This window comes from Cervus elaphus, chromosome 4 (assembly GCF_910594005.1).
Source record: "Cervus elaphus chromosome 4, mCerEla1.1, whole genome shotgun sequence".
In the NCBI taxonomy this organism is placed as follows: Eukaryota; Metazoa; Chordata; class Mammalia; order Artiodactyla; family Cervidae; genus Cervus; species Cervus elaphus.
Window position 1 is genome coordinate 63034788 of NC_057818.1, and position 20253 is coordinate 63055040.

General features: G+C 42.5%; 1 protein-coding gene across 3 annotated transcripts; it reads left to right on the forward strand.

Moving 5' to 3' along the window:
• Positions 1 to 1052: 1052 nt before the first annotated feature.
• LOC122689604 (zinc finger protein 716-like) lies at positions 1053 to 19045 on the forward strand. 3 transcript variants are annotated; one of them, XM_043896200.1, is made up of 5 exons: positions 1053 to 1226; positions 11709 to 11835; positions 12341 to 12436; positions 15371 to 16936; positions 17525 to 19045. In XM_043896200.1, the coding sequence occupies exons 1-5, from the start codon at positions 1164 to 1166 to the stop codon at positions 18058 to 18060; spliced, it is 2388 nt and encodes a 795-aa protein (XP_043752135.1). In that variant the 5' UTR covers positions 1053 to 1163; the 3' UTR covers positions 18061 to 19045. The 3 variants fall into 3 exon arrangements, with proteins under 3 accessions (XP_043752135.1, XP_043752152.1, XP_043752144.1); XM_043896217.1 differs by having other exon boundaries at positions 15371 to 16852; positions 16937 to 17665; XM_043896209.1 differs by having other exon boundaries at positions 15371 to 17665.
• Positions 19046 to 20253: the final 1208 nt, after the last annotated feature.

Genomic DNA, 20253 nt, shown 5'->3' on the forward strand with positions numbered 1-20253 from the left:
CTCCCGATACCCCAGTTACAGCGGTAGTCTTTTTGGACAGAGGTGCCACAGGTTTTGTTACTACCGACAGTTCTGCTCCTGTATGCACTATGAATTCAGTGTTTTGGTCCTCCACTTTTAAGGTTACCATGGGCTCTGAGGGGCCTGATATCTCTGAGCCCTGGCAGCCCTAGTTAATTTCGAAGTCAGTATGCCCCACAGCTGTAGGAACTTCCTCTTCCTTCCTTGCCTTAGGACATTCATTCTTCCAGTGGCCAAAAGCTTGCACCGGGCAGACTGGTTTGGCTGTAACGGGGACCGGGGCCTCCCTTGGGACCGGCTGAAGGACTGTCCTGTCCCTGGGGCAGATGAGGTTTTCCGGAGGGCACAAGATAGACTTTCCCAGAGCAGCAGCTTGCACTGTAAGTCTCTTGTCTGTTCTCTTTGGTTCCCTCCGGCTCTCTGGCAGAGCGCGGTCTCTGCTTAATTCCAACGTCTCCCTCCCCTTCTTGTCAGTCCTCACCGGGAGAGGCGGGTATAGCTTGGGCGGTTCGGTTGGAGCGGGATCCTGGAAGTGTTGGCCAGAGGCTTCTGTCACCGGGATCAGAGCCTGCCAAAACGGCGGCTCTAGGACCTCCGGGAGAGCTGGCGGCAGAGCAGCGGCTGCTGCAGGAACTTCACCCGGCCCTGGATTGGGCATTAAGGCGGCCTCCGGTCCTGGTGAAGTGTGAAAGAAAAATTTAAAACAACTCCATTTTAGATAGCATTACAATTCTGAGCGAGAACCCCTCCCGAGAAGAAGAGAAAAAAACTTCGTCAAACCAACCAATCAGAAGGAGACGAGTTACCCTCCACCCCTAGGCAATCGAGAAGGGCGGGAGAAGTCCCTCACCCCACCCCCATCCCACCAAGTCTTCCCGCTTCCCCGGCTGCACAGTATAAACTAGCCGATCGCCCTAAGTTTTCCTTCCCGCGCACCGTATGAATTAGCCAATCCCCCTAAGCTTCCCTTCCCGCCATTCCTGCTAGACAGTATAAAAATGACTCCCGCTTTCTCTCGGGGCTCCTTCACCATTGTGTGAAGAGAGTCCCTGCTCGAGCTTGTAATAAAGCTCCTCACTGCTTTTGCATCGATCCGCGGCTCCTGTCGTGTTTGGGGGAACTCGGCAATCCGGGTACAACATATGGGGGCTCGTCCGGGATCCCCCGAGCCCTTCAGGACCCGCGCTTCGGAGGACGAACGGCCGGTAAGCAATAACAGCAGGTGCATCTGTATCAAAGGGGGCCCAATCTGTGTCTGTCTGTAGCTGGAAATTAAACCTAGGCGGGCGCGCCGATAATGGTCTCCAGCAGGGGGCCGGAGGAGACGTCTTCCAGCTCCCACTCTGTAGTCCCGTATATATATATACCTGTGCGGGGACTACTCTGTACTTTCTTTCTCGGGATTGCGCGCTCTGTTATTTGTCTGGTGTGTTGTCTTGTTTGTTCATTGTGTGACTGACTGACGAGGGGACAGGCCCAATCTAGATGCTCTCCGCTTACCTTAGTAACTGGATTCAGGGTCCAGAGTACTCAGGGGCCAGCTTGCCTGCCAATGGACCAGACCCAGCGGCCGCAAATGGGACCCTTTTGTCCCTGGTCTCCTCCTGACGCAGACAACTGGCCAGAGTGCCCCAACCGGTAAGGAACAAGAGACTTTATTGACCTCTCTCCCCTTCCCTCTCTCTTTCCTCTCCTTAGCCCTACCTACCCTTCCCGTTTTTCTAGTCCCCCGGTCCTGGACGCAGGAATCTGGTCGAAGGGCCTCAGCTTGAGCTGAGGGTTGGAGACTGATCACCTCCTCTTGGCAGAGAACTCGAATTTTCTGATCTGGTTTCTGGCAGGGCCGAGTTCCAGTCCTCCCTTCTCTGAAAGCCCAGGGAAAAGTCCCGTAATGCCTGGGTGTCTGGAGGTCGCAGGAGACGTCTATAAGTCCACCCCTTTTGCCCCTCTTTCCCGCCTCCTTCTCCTTCTTCTTTCAACCTGGCTTTCTTTCCTCCTTTTAAAATCTTTGAAGACATCTGAAGTTTTGTGTCTCTATAGAAGGTTTTCTGAGAGACTGTATTCTTGTATTTAAGGGAGTGTCTGATGAAGACTGCCAGGTTTATATGTGTGTTTTAACTCTGTTCTGTGTTGTGATTTGTGACGGCTATTTTGCTTTGTCTAACCAACATTTAGACCTGCCGCCATTTTGTTAAAACTTGATTTTCTTTCCCTGTGCCTTGAGACCAGGGCTCTCAAGAACACTTATTTAGACCATCTGAGACTGAGAGGAAAAAAAAAAAAATAAATAAAAGAAAAAAAAGCCTTTAAAAATGTTATCTGTTTAAATTTTATATTGTAATATCTAATTTATGACCAAACTTAGAAAATGAAGATAGATCTTGCACTGTGTCTGTCTAAATATGTTTTGGTATGTCTTTGTCTCTGAAAAATATTTTTAGGTTAATTTGTAAATGAGCTCTATTTAATTAGCTTAAAAAAAAGGGGGGGGTAAGCGCTTACAAATCTAATAATTCTAAATTAAACAATAAATTCCAGGTTCAGGTGAACTGAGACATATTCAGTATTAAATACCTGATATTAATGTTTGTTTGTTTGTTGCCCTATCTAATACAGACATGTCTTAGAGTAATTAACATCAAGTGAAATATTTTCATTATACCTAGGTTTAATATAAGTTAAATATTATACCTGTTACAAGTTTGTCGACAAAATTACCTTGAGTAAAAAAAAAAACTTGTAAAAAATGTAAATGAGGTATGAATTTGTATATAAACTCTATTAAAAATAATTATTCTTTAAGAATATCTGTCTACAATAGTCTCCCCAGATTGGTGTAACTTGAATTTCTAAGGGTTGTGCTAAACTAAGTATTGGAAGTCTATTAAATAATTAGGTCATTTCCAAATGAAATAAGATTTTGAAACATTTACTACTAAACACTGATTTCCTTTTACAGAAAAACTAAAGAGATTTGAGACTATAAATGAATAACGTTTGATGCCATCCTAAAATGTTTTAAGAAAACAAGGGTTTTAAAAATTATCACTGGTATTTATGCTCACCAATCTATAAAATGCTAATATAAAAGTTAGCTCTTGGTTGCTAAAAGAAAGCAAGAAGTATGTTTTCAGTAAAAAAAAAAAAAAAAAAAAAAAGTGTTAAAAAATACTAAAAAGAGTTATGCATGATCAGGATTTTCTAAAATTAGATTACAATTAGTTAAATAAATAGATTTTGTTAAAAATGACACGGTCATAAAAAACTGGTTAGAGCCAATTAGGTAAAGCTTTTAATTAATCTTTTTGATAAAACTTCCTGAATTGAATTCTTTTAAATTTCCCTTGACATCTAGCTAGCTTTGGGGTGTTTCAGAGGGCCCCTGAAACATCCCAAAGAGAGATATTAAACTGTTTATTTGGTTGGTTAAATTTAAAAAAAAAAAAAAAAGAGTTCACCTAGATTTGTTAGGCAAAATCTGTGATAAGCCTTTGGTGTGAGTTTCCCAGCCCTGTTTTATATTAAAAGTTCAGTCTGAGATCCTACAAGTGTTTCAGCAAAATAAAAAGTCTATGATCAATTCTGTTATGTGATATTAATGTAAAAGTTTGTTTCTGAAGCTTATCTCAGTAATCTATCATTGGATGAAGATCAGATGCCTCATGACCTGCAACCAGGACTGAAAAAAGACAGTTTAAGAGACTGTCTCCAACCTGGCTAAAAGGACTTTTTATCAGGTACTCTTAATTAGCTCATGCACAATAAAACTAAAGAGAAATTAACTCTTAGATTAATTCCCACTTCCAGAGGCCCCTACACTGGATTGGCCTATAGGAAAGACAGCTGACCTGATCTCACCTTAAAATGATGCTCAAACAGGAAATACTATAGTACACCAGGATGAAAAGACAACGACATCAGAGGTAGACAGCTTGTCCAAGATGCTGGACCTGATTCGTATGATCGTTTATAGTGTTCTCTTGACTTCTTAGACCTTTGTGTATAAATCAAATGCTTTTCTATCATAGGCCTGATTCTATGCCAGTTTTAAAAATCAATCCAATTGTTGGGTTTGTGGCCAATCACCTGTATCTAGTTCTGGGTTACTTTGGTAAATTTCTCTACTACAAGACTCTAACTGGTTGGCCCTGAAAAAATTTACTTGAAAAAATTATAGTCATATTCAGGTCACTGTGATATTACTAGATGAGATCCCCTCACCAGGCCAATTAATAATGCCTACTCTGACTCTGGCCATAAATTTGAGCCTTTTTCTATTCCTCAAGCTCAATCAGAGCAAAAAAAAAAAAAAGTTTAAGCAAAAGAAAAAATCTCCCACAATTATAAGATAAATTTATATAGATAACACCAGGCTATGGTAATTTCGGTTTAAAGTCTCCTCTGTGTTAAAAACAATTAAATCATACTAAAAATAATCAGTCTAGTAACACTAGAAAACTGGGCTGTGTGCCTTATAGATGGTGGTGCTAATGTATAATTTCTCTGAAAGATAAAGGTTCGTACAGAGTAGACTAAGTCAGATGACCTGAGATATACTGGGCTACATCTAATAGAAGCTCTTACATCTTACTCGTGACTTTACTAGTACTGCTGGCTATGTTCTTTGTATTTCACCTGTTTTACAAAATTGCCATTTCTTACAGTGCCATATGTGTGACTGAGGCCTCTGATAACATAATATATAGTTCCCTATGAGATCAATAATGATGGCAGTGTAACTCTAGATATGAGAAAAAACAACAAGAGGGAATGTTTTCCTGGACCAAGAGGCTAGTAAGACAGGTGGTCCAGAGAATTTTAGATACTGTTTTATGGCCTAGTCCAGTAACAGCACATTGAGTGGCCGGTCAACAAAATCTTTGCCAAACCTGAGAATAGATATTCTCAGCACCATGGGATAAAATGGTCATGAAATGCCCCCCTCAAAGTCGTGGTCAAGTTTATGAACAAAAAGAGGCTTTGCCAACTGAAGATTGACACTTGCCATCTACATCTACAGCGATGATATCATGGCCACTGCAACTGCTGACTTTCAATGGCCCTGAAAGGAGTTCAGGGTGAAGATCAAGAATGAGACACTCGGTGCTCTGGAAACAACTGGCAGAACAAGCCTTCAGATAGTTAGATCTTTTCAAGAGATTTTATGAGTCCCAATTCTTGCATCTTCTCATACCTAGAGAAACACTGACATCATTAATGGTGCCATCTGCTTTGGCTATTAAAAACATTTTACAATTAAAAGTCAAAATAGAGTACTCAGTGATGGTTCAGACATCCTGGGAAATAACCAGGTGTTACTATGAGTGTAATTTCAGATTAGACATTGTATTGCTAAACACTTGAGTTTTCTGAGTCGTGTCAGGCTTAAATGCCACCATTCTCAAAACAGTGTCTGCTAGAAGCTAGTAACTTCTACCTTACTTTTTATAAAACTAAGCAACTGGCCACCTGGCTAAAAGTCTCCCCGAAGTGCCAGGTCCAGACTGGGTTTCAGGCCTATTCTTCTAAAAAAAAAAAAAAAAAAAAAATTTATTTTGTCTATTAAAACTCCAGTTATCCCTTCTCCAGCTACTACTAACTGGGTATGTTACAACAAAATGGCAGACCAAGGGATTGAGATTTTAATCATACAAGGCTCAGGTCTAAGACTTAAAAGTCAGAAATACTCCCAATTCAGTGTCTCTTCTCCAATCTGAGGCAGTCCTATGCCCCATTTTGACAACTATCTCAGTCATAGTTGCCCTGTTCCCTAAATTAAAACTGAGCAGGACTCTGTGGGGTGGCAACTTTGGAGTACAGATCTGCTGTACTGTAAAATATAGGCTTTATTCAGCCTCCTTGACCTTCCCTGAGTTCCAAAGGGTAGATTCAAACAATTGCTAATCAAGAAAGGAAAAAAAAAATACAGAAACAGAGGGGAAACAATCAAATGGTGGTACAGCCTTGAGATGGGTCCTGGTTCCTACTCAAAGAAATATGTATAATAATGTCTTTGAGTTCTTCTACTGAACTGGAGCCCACCCAGGTGAAAGATGGTAACTTCAGACTAAACACAAGATTCCTAGAACACAGCTCTGTTGCTTGACCACCAGCCAATCATCCCAGCGGTGCCTCCTGTTTCTGGGGATCAGTGATGACCGTCCTGTTAGGTCTCCTGTTTGGCCCCTGTCTATTTTATCTCTGAGAGGCGCCAACAGTTTCAAACTAAGTTGCTGTTATTATAAGAGTAAAAGCTGGTTTCAGATATAAAACACCCCAACTTAGATCAGGTAGAGAGAGACTTCTGCTCTGCTAGGCAGGCCTACGCCCAGGCACAGCAGGAAGAAATTACAGAAGAAACAGAATTTCGCCCTAATTCTCAAAAAGCATCTTGAGTATGAAGTCTCTCAAGAGAGAATTATTAAGAAAAACACACTGCCTGTCCGTTCACCTAATGTTACTCAGAACTCAATATTCGACTGTCTCCACAGATGATATAGTTGACTCTGTAGAACACCCATGATTGGGTCTTCCATAGGAACTAGAAGAGGGGGAAATGTGAAAGAAAAATTTAAAACAACTCCATTTTAGATAGCATTACAATTCTGAGAGAGAACCCCTCCCGAGAAGAAGAGAAAAAAACTTCGTCAAACCAACCAATCAGAAGGAGACGAGTTACCCTCCACCCCTAGGCAATCGAGAAGGGCGGGAGAAGTCCCTCACCCCACCCCCATCCCACCAAGACTTCCCGCTTCCCCGGCTGCACAGTATAAACTAGCCGATCGCCCTAAGTTTTCCTTCCCGCGCACCGTATGAATTAGCCAATCCCCCTAAGCTTCCCTTCCCGCCGTCCCTGCTAGACAGTATCAAAACGACTCACCGCTTTCTCTCGGGGCTCCTTCACCATCGTGTGAAGAGAGTCCCTGCTCGAGCTTGTAATAAAGCTCCTCACTGCTTTTGCATCGATCCGTGGCTCCTGTCGTGTTTGGGGGAATTCGGCAATCCGTGTACAACAGAAGCAGGCGCGTCATTATCCAGCATGGGGGAGGGGGCAGGTCATCCCCGTCCAAATCCTGTAGAATTTCCTTTTTTATCACCAGTCAATTTTTGTGCCATTAATCATTTTCCCTTTCCCTTCTGGATACAGAACCTTGCCTAAGTAGGAGGGTCTCAAGCTAACCCTAGCCATGGAGATTGATCCAATACATGGAGATTGATCCAGGTGTCCTGGCTCTTCCGTCACTACTGTATAGATTGCTTCCACTATTTTTGAGTTCATGGTGTTCTCTGGTGACCATCCTACTCCCATAGAGGGCCTTTCGACCACAGAGTATGTGGAGGTGGTTAGGCTTCATCTTCACCCCATAGTCTCCTCCTAATCCCTTTAAATTTTTAATCATGCACTCCAATACAGTTGCCTTAGATTCACTTCCCCCCATCTTGCTTACCTTCTCGGACCTTCTTCTAGTTTTCCTTTTCGTTCTGTCTACGAAGTCCTCAGTACCCTATGTACTTCTGATATTTCCACTCAGTGACACTTAAATTGCCATTCTGCCTCCTTCCTAACTGGGGTGAGAAGAGCCTTACCTGCCAGATCCCAGAGGGAGAAGGGAGATCGGCGTGTCTTCACCCGCCGGACAGCACAGCCAAACCAGAACATCACATGGTCCAAGACAGTTTCTCCCTTAAAGTCCATCTGCTTGGTGGGCTTGATCAGGTGCGGATGAAAACACAGATGGGTTAAATATCCCATGTCCCAGGCCATCTCCGGAAAAGCCAATTCATACTCACTTCTGTATCCCCCTCCTTCTTGCCTAACAATTCCGAGGGGGTCAAGAATTTCACAGCAGACAGGACACCTCCTGGGGGAGGGCAGAATATGAGCATACAAGGACCAGTTTCCTATCCTAAAAATCCCCTGGCAATCACTTGGTAATAACTTTCCCCAAGACAGCGTGGACACACCTCCTAAATGACCTTCACAAATTACCTTTCTAAACCCTAGCACGCTCGCCGACCTGTGTACCAAGCAATCGCCGCCTGCCTATTCCAGGCTCCTGTGGGTCCCCGCTCCTTCTAGTCCCTCCCAGGAGGGTGATCAGACCCCTCTTCCACCCTGCCGGGTGGGTTCCTCCCCACCTGAGCGCTCAGTTCCCCTGCTGCCATCCACTACCTGCTAACGTGAAAGGTCCGGGCGTTGAGAAGCAGAATCCTTCCAGAGGGGCCAGGCGCCTTCCCTACTCTAGGAGATTCAAGCTACAAAGCCTCGGGGTGGCCTCAAATGAGACCAGTCTCCTCAAAGTGAGGAGTTTCCTGGCCAATGCACCAAATGTTATAGCCTCGTTTTCCGGGAAACAAACTCACTCAGAAGGACAATACAGATAGTGGAGCGCAGTTTATTACACCAGTGGGCCCAAGGCAGAGTCTCCTCTTAGCCAAGACCCCTGACCAGCATTTGTGAAAATCTTTTATACCCCATGCGTATGTGTCCAAACCCACCACCCCAATCCCTTGATGCTTACAATTGAAGGGTAAATACAGTCACAATAACCCCATGATTCATGTGCTATGTGTTCAAACAGTTAATAATCAATAAGCCTGCAGTTACATGCCAACCAGTTAATAACCAATAAGTCTGCTTACATTCTGATAGATACTGTCTGGAGGGAGGGGTGATTAGTGTCTGTTTTCTCTTAGGTGATGAGTAACCTGGATATGATCTTCAAGGTTCCCCTGTCCGGAGGGCGTCTTATCCTTCCATTGTCGTGCCCACAGGCACTAACCAGAGAGTTCCGAGTCCACTGGAGAGGTGGCCGAGCACGATCAGCCCGGACAGGCCCGAGATGGAGTCCAGGCCCTATGAATTCCTACTTCAAATTGATGCTTTTGAACTGTGGTGTTGGAGAAGACTCTTGAGAGTCCCTTGGACTTCAAGAATATCCAGCCAGTCTATCGTAAAGGATATCAGTCCTGGGTGTTCATTGGAAGGGCTGATGTTGAAGCTGAAACTCCAATACTCTGGCCACCTGATGTGAAGAGGTGACTCGTTGGAAAAAAGCCCTTATGCTGGGAAAGATTGAGGGCAGGAGGAGAAGGGGACGACAGAGGATGAGATGGTTGGATGGCATCACTGACTCAATGGACATGGATTTTGGTGGACTCCGGGAGTTGTTGATTGACTGGGAAGCCTGGTGTGTTGCGGTTTATGGGGTGGCAAAGAGTCGGACATGACTGAGTGACTGAACTGAACTGAACTGAATGGATTAGTGGTTTCCTGTTTCTTGCATTTCAGTGTGAATTTGACAATAAATAGTTCATGGGCACAGATACCAGGTCTTGGAGGTCCACACCCATCCTAGAAGGAGCCCCTCCCCAAACAATCAAGCTGACATTCTTTGTTTCTAGAAGTTCCCGCCCTAAATGCTCCCTTCCTGAGGTCACAGGGGTGCTGAGTGTGAGGCTGCAGCTCTTGGATCTTGGACCTGGGTCTCCCTCTTACATTGTTTCAAAAACCTTCACAGGCTGGGTCAGGTAACCTGGTAGTTCTGTCTGTTATGTCTTGGGAATTGTACTGTGGCCTGCACTCTGTAAGGCAGAATGAAAGGAGAAGAACTCGCAGGGGTGGTCTGCATAGAGAAGGCAGGAAAGGTGAACACCAAACACAGGGTGTGATTAGCATATCAGGTTAGTCTGGATTATCCGCTGCAGACCAGGAAGGAGAAAGTAACAAAGCAGCTCTGAAAACGGCAAAGGGAAACAAGAAAACTATTTCTTCTCGATCATTGCAGCAGTTGCAGATTCAAGAGTTGTGTGGATGCCTTTTAAGTTATCTACTTAACGCCCAGATGTGAGTTTGTGATAAAAATCCCCAGAGGAGACGCAGAGCTGGAGGAAGAAGAGGAGGAAATGGCAGCTTCTCAGGTAAATGTCCTGTCCCGGGTCTGGGGCTGTGTCTGCTTTTCCTCCTGAAATACCTGGTCTGAATATCTGCAAACCTTCAATTCTCTGCTTCTAATTTTTCTACCTAGGGTGTTTGTTGCCAACTGCTTATTTTTTTTCCAGTTTTTCTTGTGTTAGAGGAGACTGGCTCTTTAGACAGTTTCTTCCTTATGTCCCAGAGCCTGTTATCCAATGTATGTATCCTGGCTTTCTATAGAGCATGATGAATTCTCAACATTGTTCCGTCAGTTTCAATGTTGAACATAGTCCCTTTGTGAAAGACCAACACGGGGAGGCACTGGTATAAGGGATTCCCAGTGGAATGTTGTTCTGTGTTGGGATCCTAGGGAAGTAGGGGAAATGCCATGGTGAGTTTATATCTGGATGCAACTTCAGGTCTTTAGAACAGGAGCAAAAGGCAATGCCCTTGGAAATAGAATGGACTCAGTGGTCCAGATTTTTTTTTTCAGAATATTTTCAAAAATAAAAAAAAAATGTAGTGGAGACTATCCTCTTCCTCTGTGTTGATAAGAAAGACTTACTAATTAAATGTGGTATTAGGCTACATGTCAAGGGAGGTATATATGAAGTGAAATTTGCTTCAAACTAACATTTTTTAATGATAGATTCAGATCACGGTTTCCATAATATTGCCAAAATACCCATGCAGTGGTAATGCATTCTTCCATGTACTTGTAACCCCATGACTCTGATGGTCACTGGTTTAGGTACTTCTGTGAGATCCCCATGCAATGCAGCTCATGTATTTTCCTTTTGTCTTTAACAAGTGTCTTGGGGGAAAAAAAAGTGAGGGATGTGCCTAAACTATCACAGTTAATGGGGGAAACCCATATGCTCTTAAGTTTCTCTTTGCTTTGGAAGATGACTGTGTTTAGTAGAGATGCTGGGTTTGGGGGATTTTTGTCACCCCAGCCCAGGTCTGATCATTTCCAGGTACACTCCATGCTCACATCACAGAGTCTCATCACATTTTTGTATTTTCCAAAATGATTATAAGAATCTTATTAGTGTTAATCTATGTTCAACTATATTAAAATTTGAACTATAGCTCTTTGGAAATGATATAGATTTTCAGGAAATTAAAAAATTCAGAACCAGAGCTTTACTTTATGTTACATCATTCTGTATGTCTGTATTCTAGTTTATTTAAAGAAATAAAATAATATCATCCTCATATATTTATGAACATTTTTAATAAGTTAAAAAATTTTATTTTATTGACATGACAACTTTTCCCTATTAACTATTAATAAGTATATAGTCCCATTTTAATTTATGTGTCTGTCCACAAACCTGTTAACATGATTTGATCACTTTTTTCTATTTTTTTAAGATTTTCGGAAGAATTTTTTGGCAGAAAATTTATCCTGGGTCACACGAGTACAACACTCAAAAATAAATATGCCAGTGTTGATCTGATTACATTATAGTTTCTCTTCCACATCAGAATAGTTTCTTGTGAATCATATCCTCTTTTCTTGGGGTTAAAAATGTGGTAGAAAATGTTACTGTGTGATACCAGAAACTACACTAAATCAAAATCAGTTCTCTGAAATTACTGCTTTTGTTTAGGGTCAGGTTAGGAAGTCTTCTCTTGGCCATATGACAGTCAGTCAGTCAGTCAGTTCGGTCATTCAGTCATCAGTCCTGTCTGACTCTTTGTGATCTCAGATGTGTTTGACTCTTTGTGACCCCAAAGTACATGGCATCTGTACTTTGTATTTCAGGGACGGCTGACATTCCAGGATGTGACCATAGACTTCACTCAAGAGGAGTGGGAATGCCTGGACCTCGGTCAGCGGGAATTGTACAGGGATGTGATGTTAGAGACCTACGGGAACCTGGCCTCCTTGGGTGAGGAGAACTGCCTTCCAGAATCCCTTTTCCACCACTGGGTTTGGTTCCTGCATTTCTAGAATGTCTCCTGGAATTTTCTGCTGCCACCAACACCTTCAGATCCCTGCTTTCTAGCAGGAAATGGGTATTTGTGAGTTTAGAAAGAAAGCCTTCATGGTGATTCAGTATGATTCTAACCTTTTTCTTCCGTGATGTAATCTGCCTACTTCACTCTAGTGTGGTGGTGATTGAATCAGTTCCATGGTATTAAATAGTCACACCTCCCTCTTAAAATCACATTTACACTACTTACTTTAGCCTTGTAGTACTTGACCAGAATCTCAGGATCTGATTTTTATGTATTTGTTAGTATTGTAAGGGTGCTTTCAATAAAGTATTTGGGGAAATCATCCTCTAGGCTATATTAACATTCACCCGTGTGTTCTCTTCTCACCCAAATACATATTGGGTTGGAAACTTATGAATCTCTAGCAAAACAAATATTCCTTTCTCTGATGAACAGGTCTTGTGGTCTCAAAGCTGGACCTGGTCACCTTTCTGGAGCAAATGAAGACTCCCTGGGATGTAAGGAGAATGGACACAACAGCCACATACCCAGGTAGGTGTGAATGGATGGAGCTGATGACTCGGGTGAGAGGTCCAAGGAGCAGTGAGGAAGTCAGCCTTTGTCCTGTGGCTTGGGAAGACGTGCTCCAATGGAAATGATATTGGAGAACTCTGGGTTCATTTCTGTTGCTGTCATAGACAGACATTGCCTGGCTCCTTCTGCCTCTCAATCATTCATGAATTCAGCTCCATGATTACTTTTCTCATCCACAGTGAGAATTCAAACTCTCTCCTTGGCTTGTGACAACTTGCATGAGTTGGCTGCTCTTTCATTTCTTGAGGGTCCTAGGAAAACTGCCCATTGACCAGTAAATATAAGATGCTCTTTTTAAAGTTTGTTTCTACCTGTAGAAAGAAGTGTGTTAGTGGAATTCTAAACAAACTACCAAGACTCTAGGAATATTGGAGACAGAATTTATTTTCTGATTTATATTTTCTAAAACACTGGAAGCTACAAATATGACCTTATACATTTTAAACTCATTTCAGTGTATAAAGCAAAACTTCCATAAAATGAGAGAATGCAAATCTCTGAGTTACACTAATGCTTCACATTTCTTTATGTGAAATCATTTTAAATATCTGAAGTGTATTTGCGACAATTCCTCAATGGTAAAATACTTTAATATTCAATTAACTCAAATATTTCTTAAATAAATTAGCAAAATAGTTTAGAACATTTTCCACCATATTTCTAATGGTTGTTTGAAACTATTAACATTTTAGATCATATAAAGCCCTTTTAAGTCCTTCAAATCCTTATTGGATTTAAATCCTTATTGTTTTACAATGTTGTGCTCTTGTACAGCAAAGAGAATAAAGTATACGTATAAATAGCCACTCTTTGTTAGAGTTCCTTCCATTTGGGTCTCCACAGAGAACTGAGTAGAGTTCTCTGTGACCCCAACATATTTTTTAAAATCTCACTTCTTATTTAATTGCTTGACTTTATTATCTCATTTGTTATCAGTTTCCGATGCCCCTCAGTTTCTAATGAGTTGTATGTCAATATCACTTATGATTTTTAGATACAAACATCTAATAGAATGTGTTCCATTAGAACACAAGTGGTAAGAAGTGGATTAAAGAAACTGAAGACACCTAGTATTTCTGAAAATGTTTGGTGTCTCCATTTAAGACGAGTTAGGGCAAAAGGTAATCATTATACTGCGTGTCTCCGCTTCATTGAGTGGTTCTTGTAGCTTATTATTTTGCCCCTTCCTCTGCTCCACACTCCTTGTCCCCTGGTTTTATTACGTTTTCTGTGTGTGTGGTCTCTGCCCTGAAGGCTGCAGGATTCTAGTTCCTCTTGTTTCCTGTGCCTGCCCTTTAGGGGCTCAGTTTGGTCCTGAGGTTTGTGCCCTGATCCCCTTGATGGGCACTTGATTGCTGTAACCGAACCTGCCCTGGATATTGAGGGGCGCTTCCCCATCGCTCTGTGGCTGTCACCGCCCTGTCTGTGGTGGGTCGGCGCCCTGGTTGGTGGAACAGAGCCCCCAGATCTGTTTCTTCACTGTGATCCTGATCTGTGGTGGAGGCAGGTGGGATTGGAGCACACTCCCGGGAGAGAAGCCCCTGAGGATTGCTGCTCTGGGGATGTTCCCCTTGGGACGTGCTCTGTGCGTCACTTTCACCCATTGGGTGAGTCTCGTGTGACCCTGGTTGGCCCTGATCTTGGCCCCACCTCACGCATGGGTATGCTGACACACGGCCCTGGGGTCTCTCGAATGTTGTTCTCCCCGGGTCACCAGCATAGATCCCCTGAACTCAGCGCTTAGGTCCCAGGTGCTGTGGTGCTGTGGGGGCAGCTCAGACGCCGGCCTGGCCGCGTCCCCTCGTGTCCGAGCCCACAAAGTCTACAGTTGCTAAAGCCACACCTGCTGTGACTGGGGGCGTCCCCCTTGTCCTTCAGATGCTCTGCAGGGGCTGAGCTGACAAAGCCGGTTACCTCTGTAAAAGCATGGTTAGTGCAGCTGTGAGCAGAGACCTCAGCTTTGCTTCCTTAACCCTGGGGCTCAGCTGTGCTTTCAGCTCCATCTGAGCATGTGACCCACCCACTGGTGTTTGCTCCAGAGGCTGCCCCAGGGCACAGGGGTCTGCTGACGGTGGAGGAGGGGCATGGGGGAGGCCGTGGCTGGGCCTCAATAGAGCCCACCCGGGTGGCGGTCCTACCTACTGCCAGGGAGGAGGGGCCAGCACGGAGGAGAGAGGCTGCGGTGGGGTTCTTCCCTTTGGCCATCACTCAACAATGGTGCTCTGCGCTTTGGTGATGCAGGCTTCTCCACAAGCGTCCCATTTGCAGAACTTCTCCCTCCCTTCCATCCCCTCAGGATGTCTCCTCATGGCCAACCGCAGTCCTCTGCCTGGGTCTGCTCTCCAAAGCCCACGTTCCAGCACCCAGCCCTTGTCTGCAGTGGTGGACACCCTTGAGGTGGACGCCCTCTCAGGCTGGGTGGGCAGGGCAGGGTCAGAACCCCATCTGCAGCTCTCACTCCCCTCTGCCACACGCGGGTTGCCATGTTCTCTTGCAGAGAGAATGAGGCTCTCCTTCTGTCCAAACTGGGCTCCCCTAGTGACGGCATCCGCTGGATGTGGACACCTCTTCTCTCTTCAGATCCCCGCAAGCTTACAGGTCCCATCCCAGTTGCTCTCCTCTTCCTTCTCCTTCTTCTTTTTTGGTCCTACCTGGCTCAGCAGGAATCTTTCTGGTCGTTTTAGGTGGTGTAGGTTCTTTGCTAGTGTTCAAAGGGGGCTCTGTGAGAATTCTTCCAATTCTGATGTATTCTTGATGAATTTGTGGAGAGTGATGCACTCCAATCTGCCTAATCCTCTGGTACCTTGATCCTTGCGTCCCCATTTTCTCTAAATCTTCAGGGATATTCACCGAGAATAGTAGATAAGAAAGCTTCTATTTGGTATCTTTCAGCTGTGTCTACTCACAACACCCATGGTTTGATGTCAAAGAATCCAAGGTTTGAAAATTCAATCCAAAAAGCAAACCTATATGAAGGAGCTCACCTCGGAAATGAACATTTAACCAAAGACTGGGGACATACAAGGGTATGTGACAGACTGAGAGGATGTTTATATGGACATAAAGAAATTGAGACCGTTTCACATACTGTGGACATGACTGCCAGAAGAAATGAGCACTGGGAGTCAAATTGGGGAAAGCACCCGTTTCAGTCATCACCGTCTGCCGAACAGTGTATCTTTGTAAGCAATGACTCACATCAGTTTTTGAAACACACACGTTCTCTGAGGGGAAATGTGGAAAATCTGGAAGGTCATCCAGTCTCTACTCCAAATGCTCATTCACAGCACTCTGAACATAGACTTCGATCACACATACATTCAACCACGTCTGAAAAGGAGAAGTTTACAAATGATGGGGAAAACTCACAATATAATCAACTTGAGGGGTCTGTGAACAACGGGTCATTATTCTTCCACCAACAGACAGGTTCTCTCCAATCCAAAATGTGTAATGTTGATAATAATGGAAGAGACTTAATTCAGCCATCACTGTTTGATATATACCGTGATAGGGTTAATATAGAACAACTTTTCATGTGTAATAACACGAGTCAGGCCTTAAGTAGGAGCTCCAACCCCAATAGTTTCCAGAGTATTTATGATGGAGCAAGAAACTGTTCATGCACTGACAGTGGATATAATATTGGACAAGACTCTGATCTTAGGAAACACCAGGCACCTCAATCTTCAGATAATGATTCTAAAAGTAATACAGGTAGGAATATCTTTTATCGAGCATCAGGTCTTTCACTAAATAAGAGTACACATATTGGAGAGAAAACTTACAATTGTAGTGAATATGATGTTTCTAATCAGTCTTCAGAACTTACTGCACAGCAGAGTATTCAAAATCCACAGAAAAACTGCAAGAGTAAGAAATGTGATAAAGTCTTTACTAATGCACTCAATCTACGTAAACATAGGGAAATTCATACAAGATGGAATACTTTCAAATGTACAGAATGTGACAAAGCATTTAATCAGAGTTCAAAATTAGTCAACATCAGCGAATCCATGTTGTCCAGAAGCCTTATAAATGTAAGGGTTGTGGCAAAGGCTTTACCCGGCACTCAGGTCTTACTTGCCATCAGAGAATTCACACTGGAGAGAAACCTTATAAATGGCACAAATGTGCTAAAGCTTTCAGTCAATACGCAACTCTTATTAAACACCAGCAAATTCATAGTGATGAGAAGCCTTATAAATGTAAGGATTGTGGCAAAGGCTTTATTCAACGAGGAGGTCTTACTTGCCATCAGAGAACTCACACTGGAGAGAAACCTTATAAATGTCAAGAATGTGGAAAAGCTTTCAGTCAGTACGCAACTCTTACTCAACACCAGCGAATTCATACTGGAGAGAAGCCTTATAAATGTAAGGATTGTGGCAAAGACTTTAGCCGGGGCTCAGGCCTTATGTACCATCAGAGAGTTCATACTGGAGAGAAGCCTTATAAATGTAAGGATTGTGGCAAAGGCTTTAGCCGGCGCTCAGGCCTTTTATCCCATCATAGAGGTCATACTGGAGAGAAGACATATAAATGTAAGGATTGTGGCAAAGCCTTTAGCTGGCACTCAGGTCTTACTTGCCATCAGAGAATTCACACTGGAGAGAAACCTTATAAATGTCAAAACTGTGGCAAAGACTTTAGTCAACACTCTACTCTTACTCACCACCAGCGAATTCATACTGGAGAGAAGCCTTATAAATGTAAGGATTGTGGCAAAGGCTTTAGGTACCGCACAAGTCTTAATCGTCATCAGAGAATTCACACTGGAGAGAAACCTTAATAATATAAAGAATGTGGAAAAGCTTTCAGTCACTATGCAACTCTTACTAAACATGAGCGAATTCATACTGGAGAGAAGCCTTATAAATGTAAGGATTGTAACAAAGCCTTTAGCCAGCGCTATGATTTTACTCAGCATCAGTTAATTCATACTGGAGAGAAACCTTATCAATGTAAAGAATGTGGAAAAGCCTTCAATAAAAACTCAAATCTTACTCAACACCAGCGAATTCATACTGGAGAGAAGCCTTATAAATGTAAGGATTGTGACAAAGACTTTAGATGGCACTCAGGCCTTATGTCCCATCAGAGAATTCACACTGGAGAGAAACCTTATAAATGTCAAAAATGTGCAAAAGACTTTAGTCAACACTCTACTCTTACTCAACACCAGCGAATTCATACTGGAGAGAAGCCTTATAAATGTAAGGATTGTGCCAAAGGCTTTAGGCACTGCACAGGTCTTACTCACCATCAGAGAATTCACACTGGAGAGAAACCTTAATAATATAAAGAATGTGGAAAAGTTTTCAGTCACTATGCAACTCTTACTAAACACGAGCGAATACATACTGAAGAGAAGCCTTATAAATGTAAGGATTGTGACAAACACTTTAACCCAGCACATTGGTCTTACTTACCATTGGATAATTCATACTGAAGGAAATCTCATAAATGTAAGGAAACCTGCAAAGCCTTTAATCAGCTCTCTCACCTCACTGGACATCAGAGAGCATGTCCTGGAGGGAAACCCTAGTAATGAAGTCAGACATGGAAGAGGTTTGTCGTGAACATACAATTCAGGAGACAAAAGACGTATTTATATAAGAAAGATATGGAATGACGTTAAGAAAATGTAGCAAAGTATTTATAAAAAATCAAATCTAAATAAATATCAGGAAATGCATACTAGAAAGTATTTCATAAACCCTGTTTTCTGAAGTTCCTCTTAGGGAGAAATATTGTAGATAGTGATTCATAGTTAAAATAGATAGAAAATTGATATGTTAGTATGGATCACAAGATGAAGAGGTGATGTTTAGCCATGTACAGTCACTAGCTATGTATGTTTGTTTATATTGACATGATTTGTGATTATTTGAAAACCAAAATGAGTGTAACTGAATTCTCAAATTACTCCATGCTACACTTCATTTCTAGTGTGCATACAAAGTTATGTTTTTGATGGTTGCTACCTCAAAGATGAGAGAAGCCCTTCTATCTAGGAAGAAAACATTTACATTTTTCTCCATTATAAGATTAAGGACACAGGAATGTAACATGTACAGTGAACATCTAAATGGTGGTGTTTGTCATTCATGTCACACATCCCTGTAAGTCACCATGATGTAGGTGTTCAGGGAATAATTCCACAGATTAAAGTACATTTTCAATGTACATTTTCAATAGTTATGTCACTTGCTTTTAAAGTAAAATAAAATGACAGTTCACTAAAATCTTGATATATTTTATAATATCAACAGAAGTCATGAATATAAGCTGACATGTTTCAATTAAAGACATCTCTGCTACCCTAGACATGTACGGAAAACACTTCCAAGAAAAGTCATGTAATTATTGTATATCTTCTTAAATGATTAGCCTCCCTTTTGTAAGCATAGAAATCGTAGTTCTCAGATCATTGTATCAGAGGAAAGATTATCATTATTTATGTTTATAATCTGTCTTTTAACCAGTTACATAGTGGAGTGTAAAAGGTTTTATTCTGTGTGTGATAAGCATACATGTTAAGCAATAAAACTGAATGGTTTCTTATGTAAATGTTGGTGTGTAATGAATGAAGTGTTAGCCTAGCAATTTAAGGTTTCAGGAAGGAATACCTAACGAGAAACTCTTCAGTAGCATAGAAGGGTGAAGTCTGTAACAATTAGTTTCCTTCCTGCCCTTAAGTTTCAAATCATTAGGTCATGTATTTCCCATCATTTCTCCATTGTACTTTCCCCCCTCTCTGTAACTGCAGGGACATTGTGACGGTTCTAATAGGAAGGATCATACAGAGTACTGTTGAGAGCTCCCCTGAACTGCTCCATGCTGTTGCTGCCTCAGCATCTGTCTGGGGAGCAGGCAGCCTGCAGGTCCTTGAACTCACACCAGCCAGTCCTGTGAGCACTTGAACCAGAAGACCCCCTTCCTTGAGACCAGCAGGCTTGCTGAACCCCAGGGCCTATTCACAGGCTCCCCTTCAATGCCACCCTCACAGAGCCACCAAAATCCTAGTCCTTTTGGTCTGAATGGACCCATCCACACTCAGCCTGGGGAACCCACAGCACTTCGCCCAGGCCTCTTATAAAAGCCTGAACCCCAATTACTGCCTCTTTCTCTGCTCACTTCTATCCTTGACCTCACTCAGAGCTTGCTGTGAATTCTCTGAGGACCTAGAGTCATGACCTCACCTGCTTCAGTTGTCCTTTGTTCTTCTGTTGAGCTAAGTAAGACTTTTCATGGGCTCATTTAAGCAAATGTAAATTTAACATTTGTCACAAGAATACTTAAAAGTCATGATGGTAAAATTCTGAACTAAGATTTGCAAAATCTAACCCTGTTTCTTAGCATATGTTTTTGTAAGGCTTAAAGGGACTGTTTTCTCATGGCTATGACATACGCAATGCAATATATAAATATCTGAAAGTATATATGTTATATAATTTATATAGCATACATTAAACACAATAAATAAATATCTGAAGGTATAAAGACTAGCAGTGAGAAATACAAGGAACATGTGAGTGTGTGTGTATTAGTACATATTTACTTAAAGAATTGAATGCTAGACCACAACTGCTCATTTCAGAATTGCAGATGATTTACTAAAAACTGCAAATCTTATAAATTTGTCAACTAATCTATTCTGTCTACTATTCTGGGAATTCATTTCCTTAAATGTCAGGAGGTTACATTTTTTAAGGAACTTCCACACTGTCCTCCCAAGTGACTGCACCAGCTTACATTCCCTCCAGCCATTC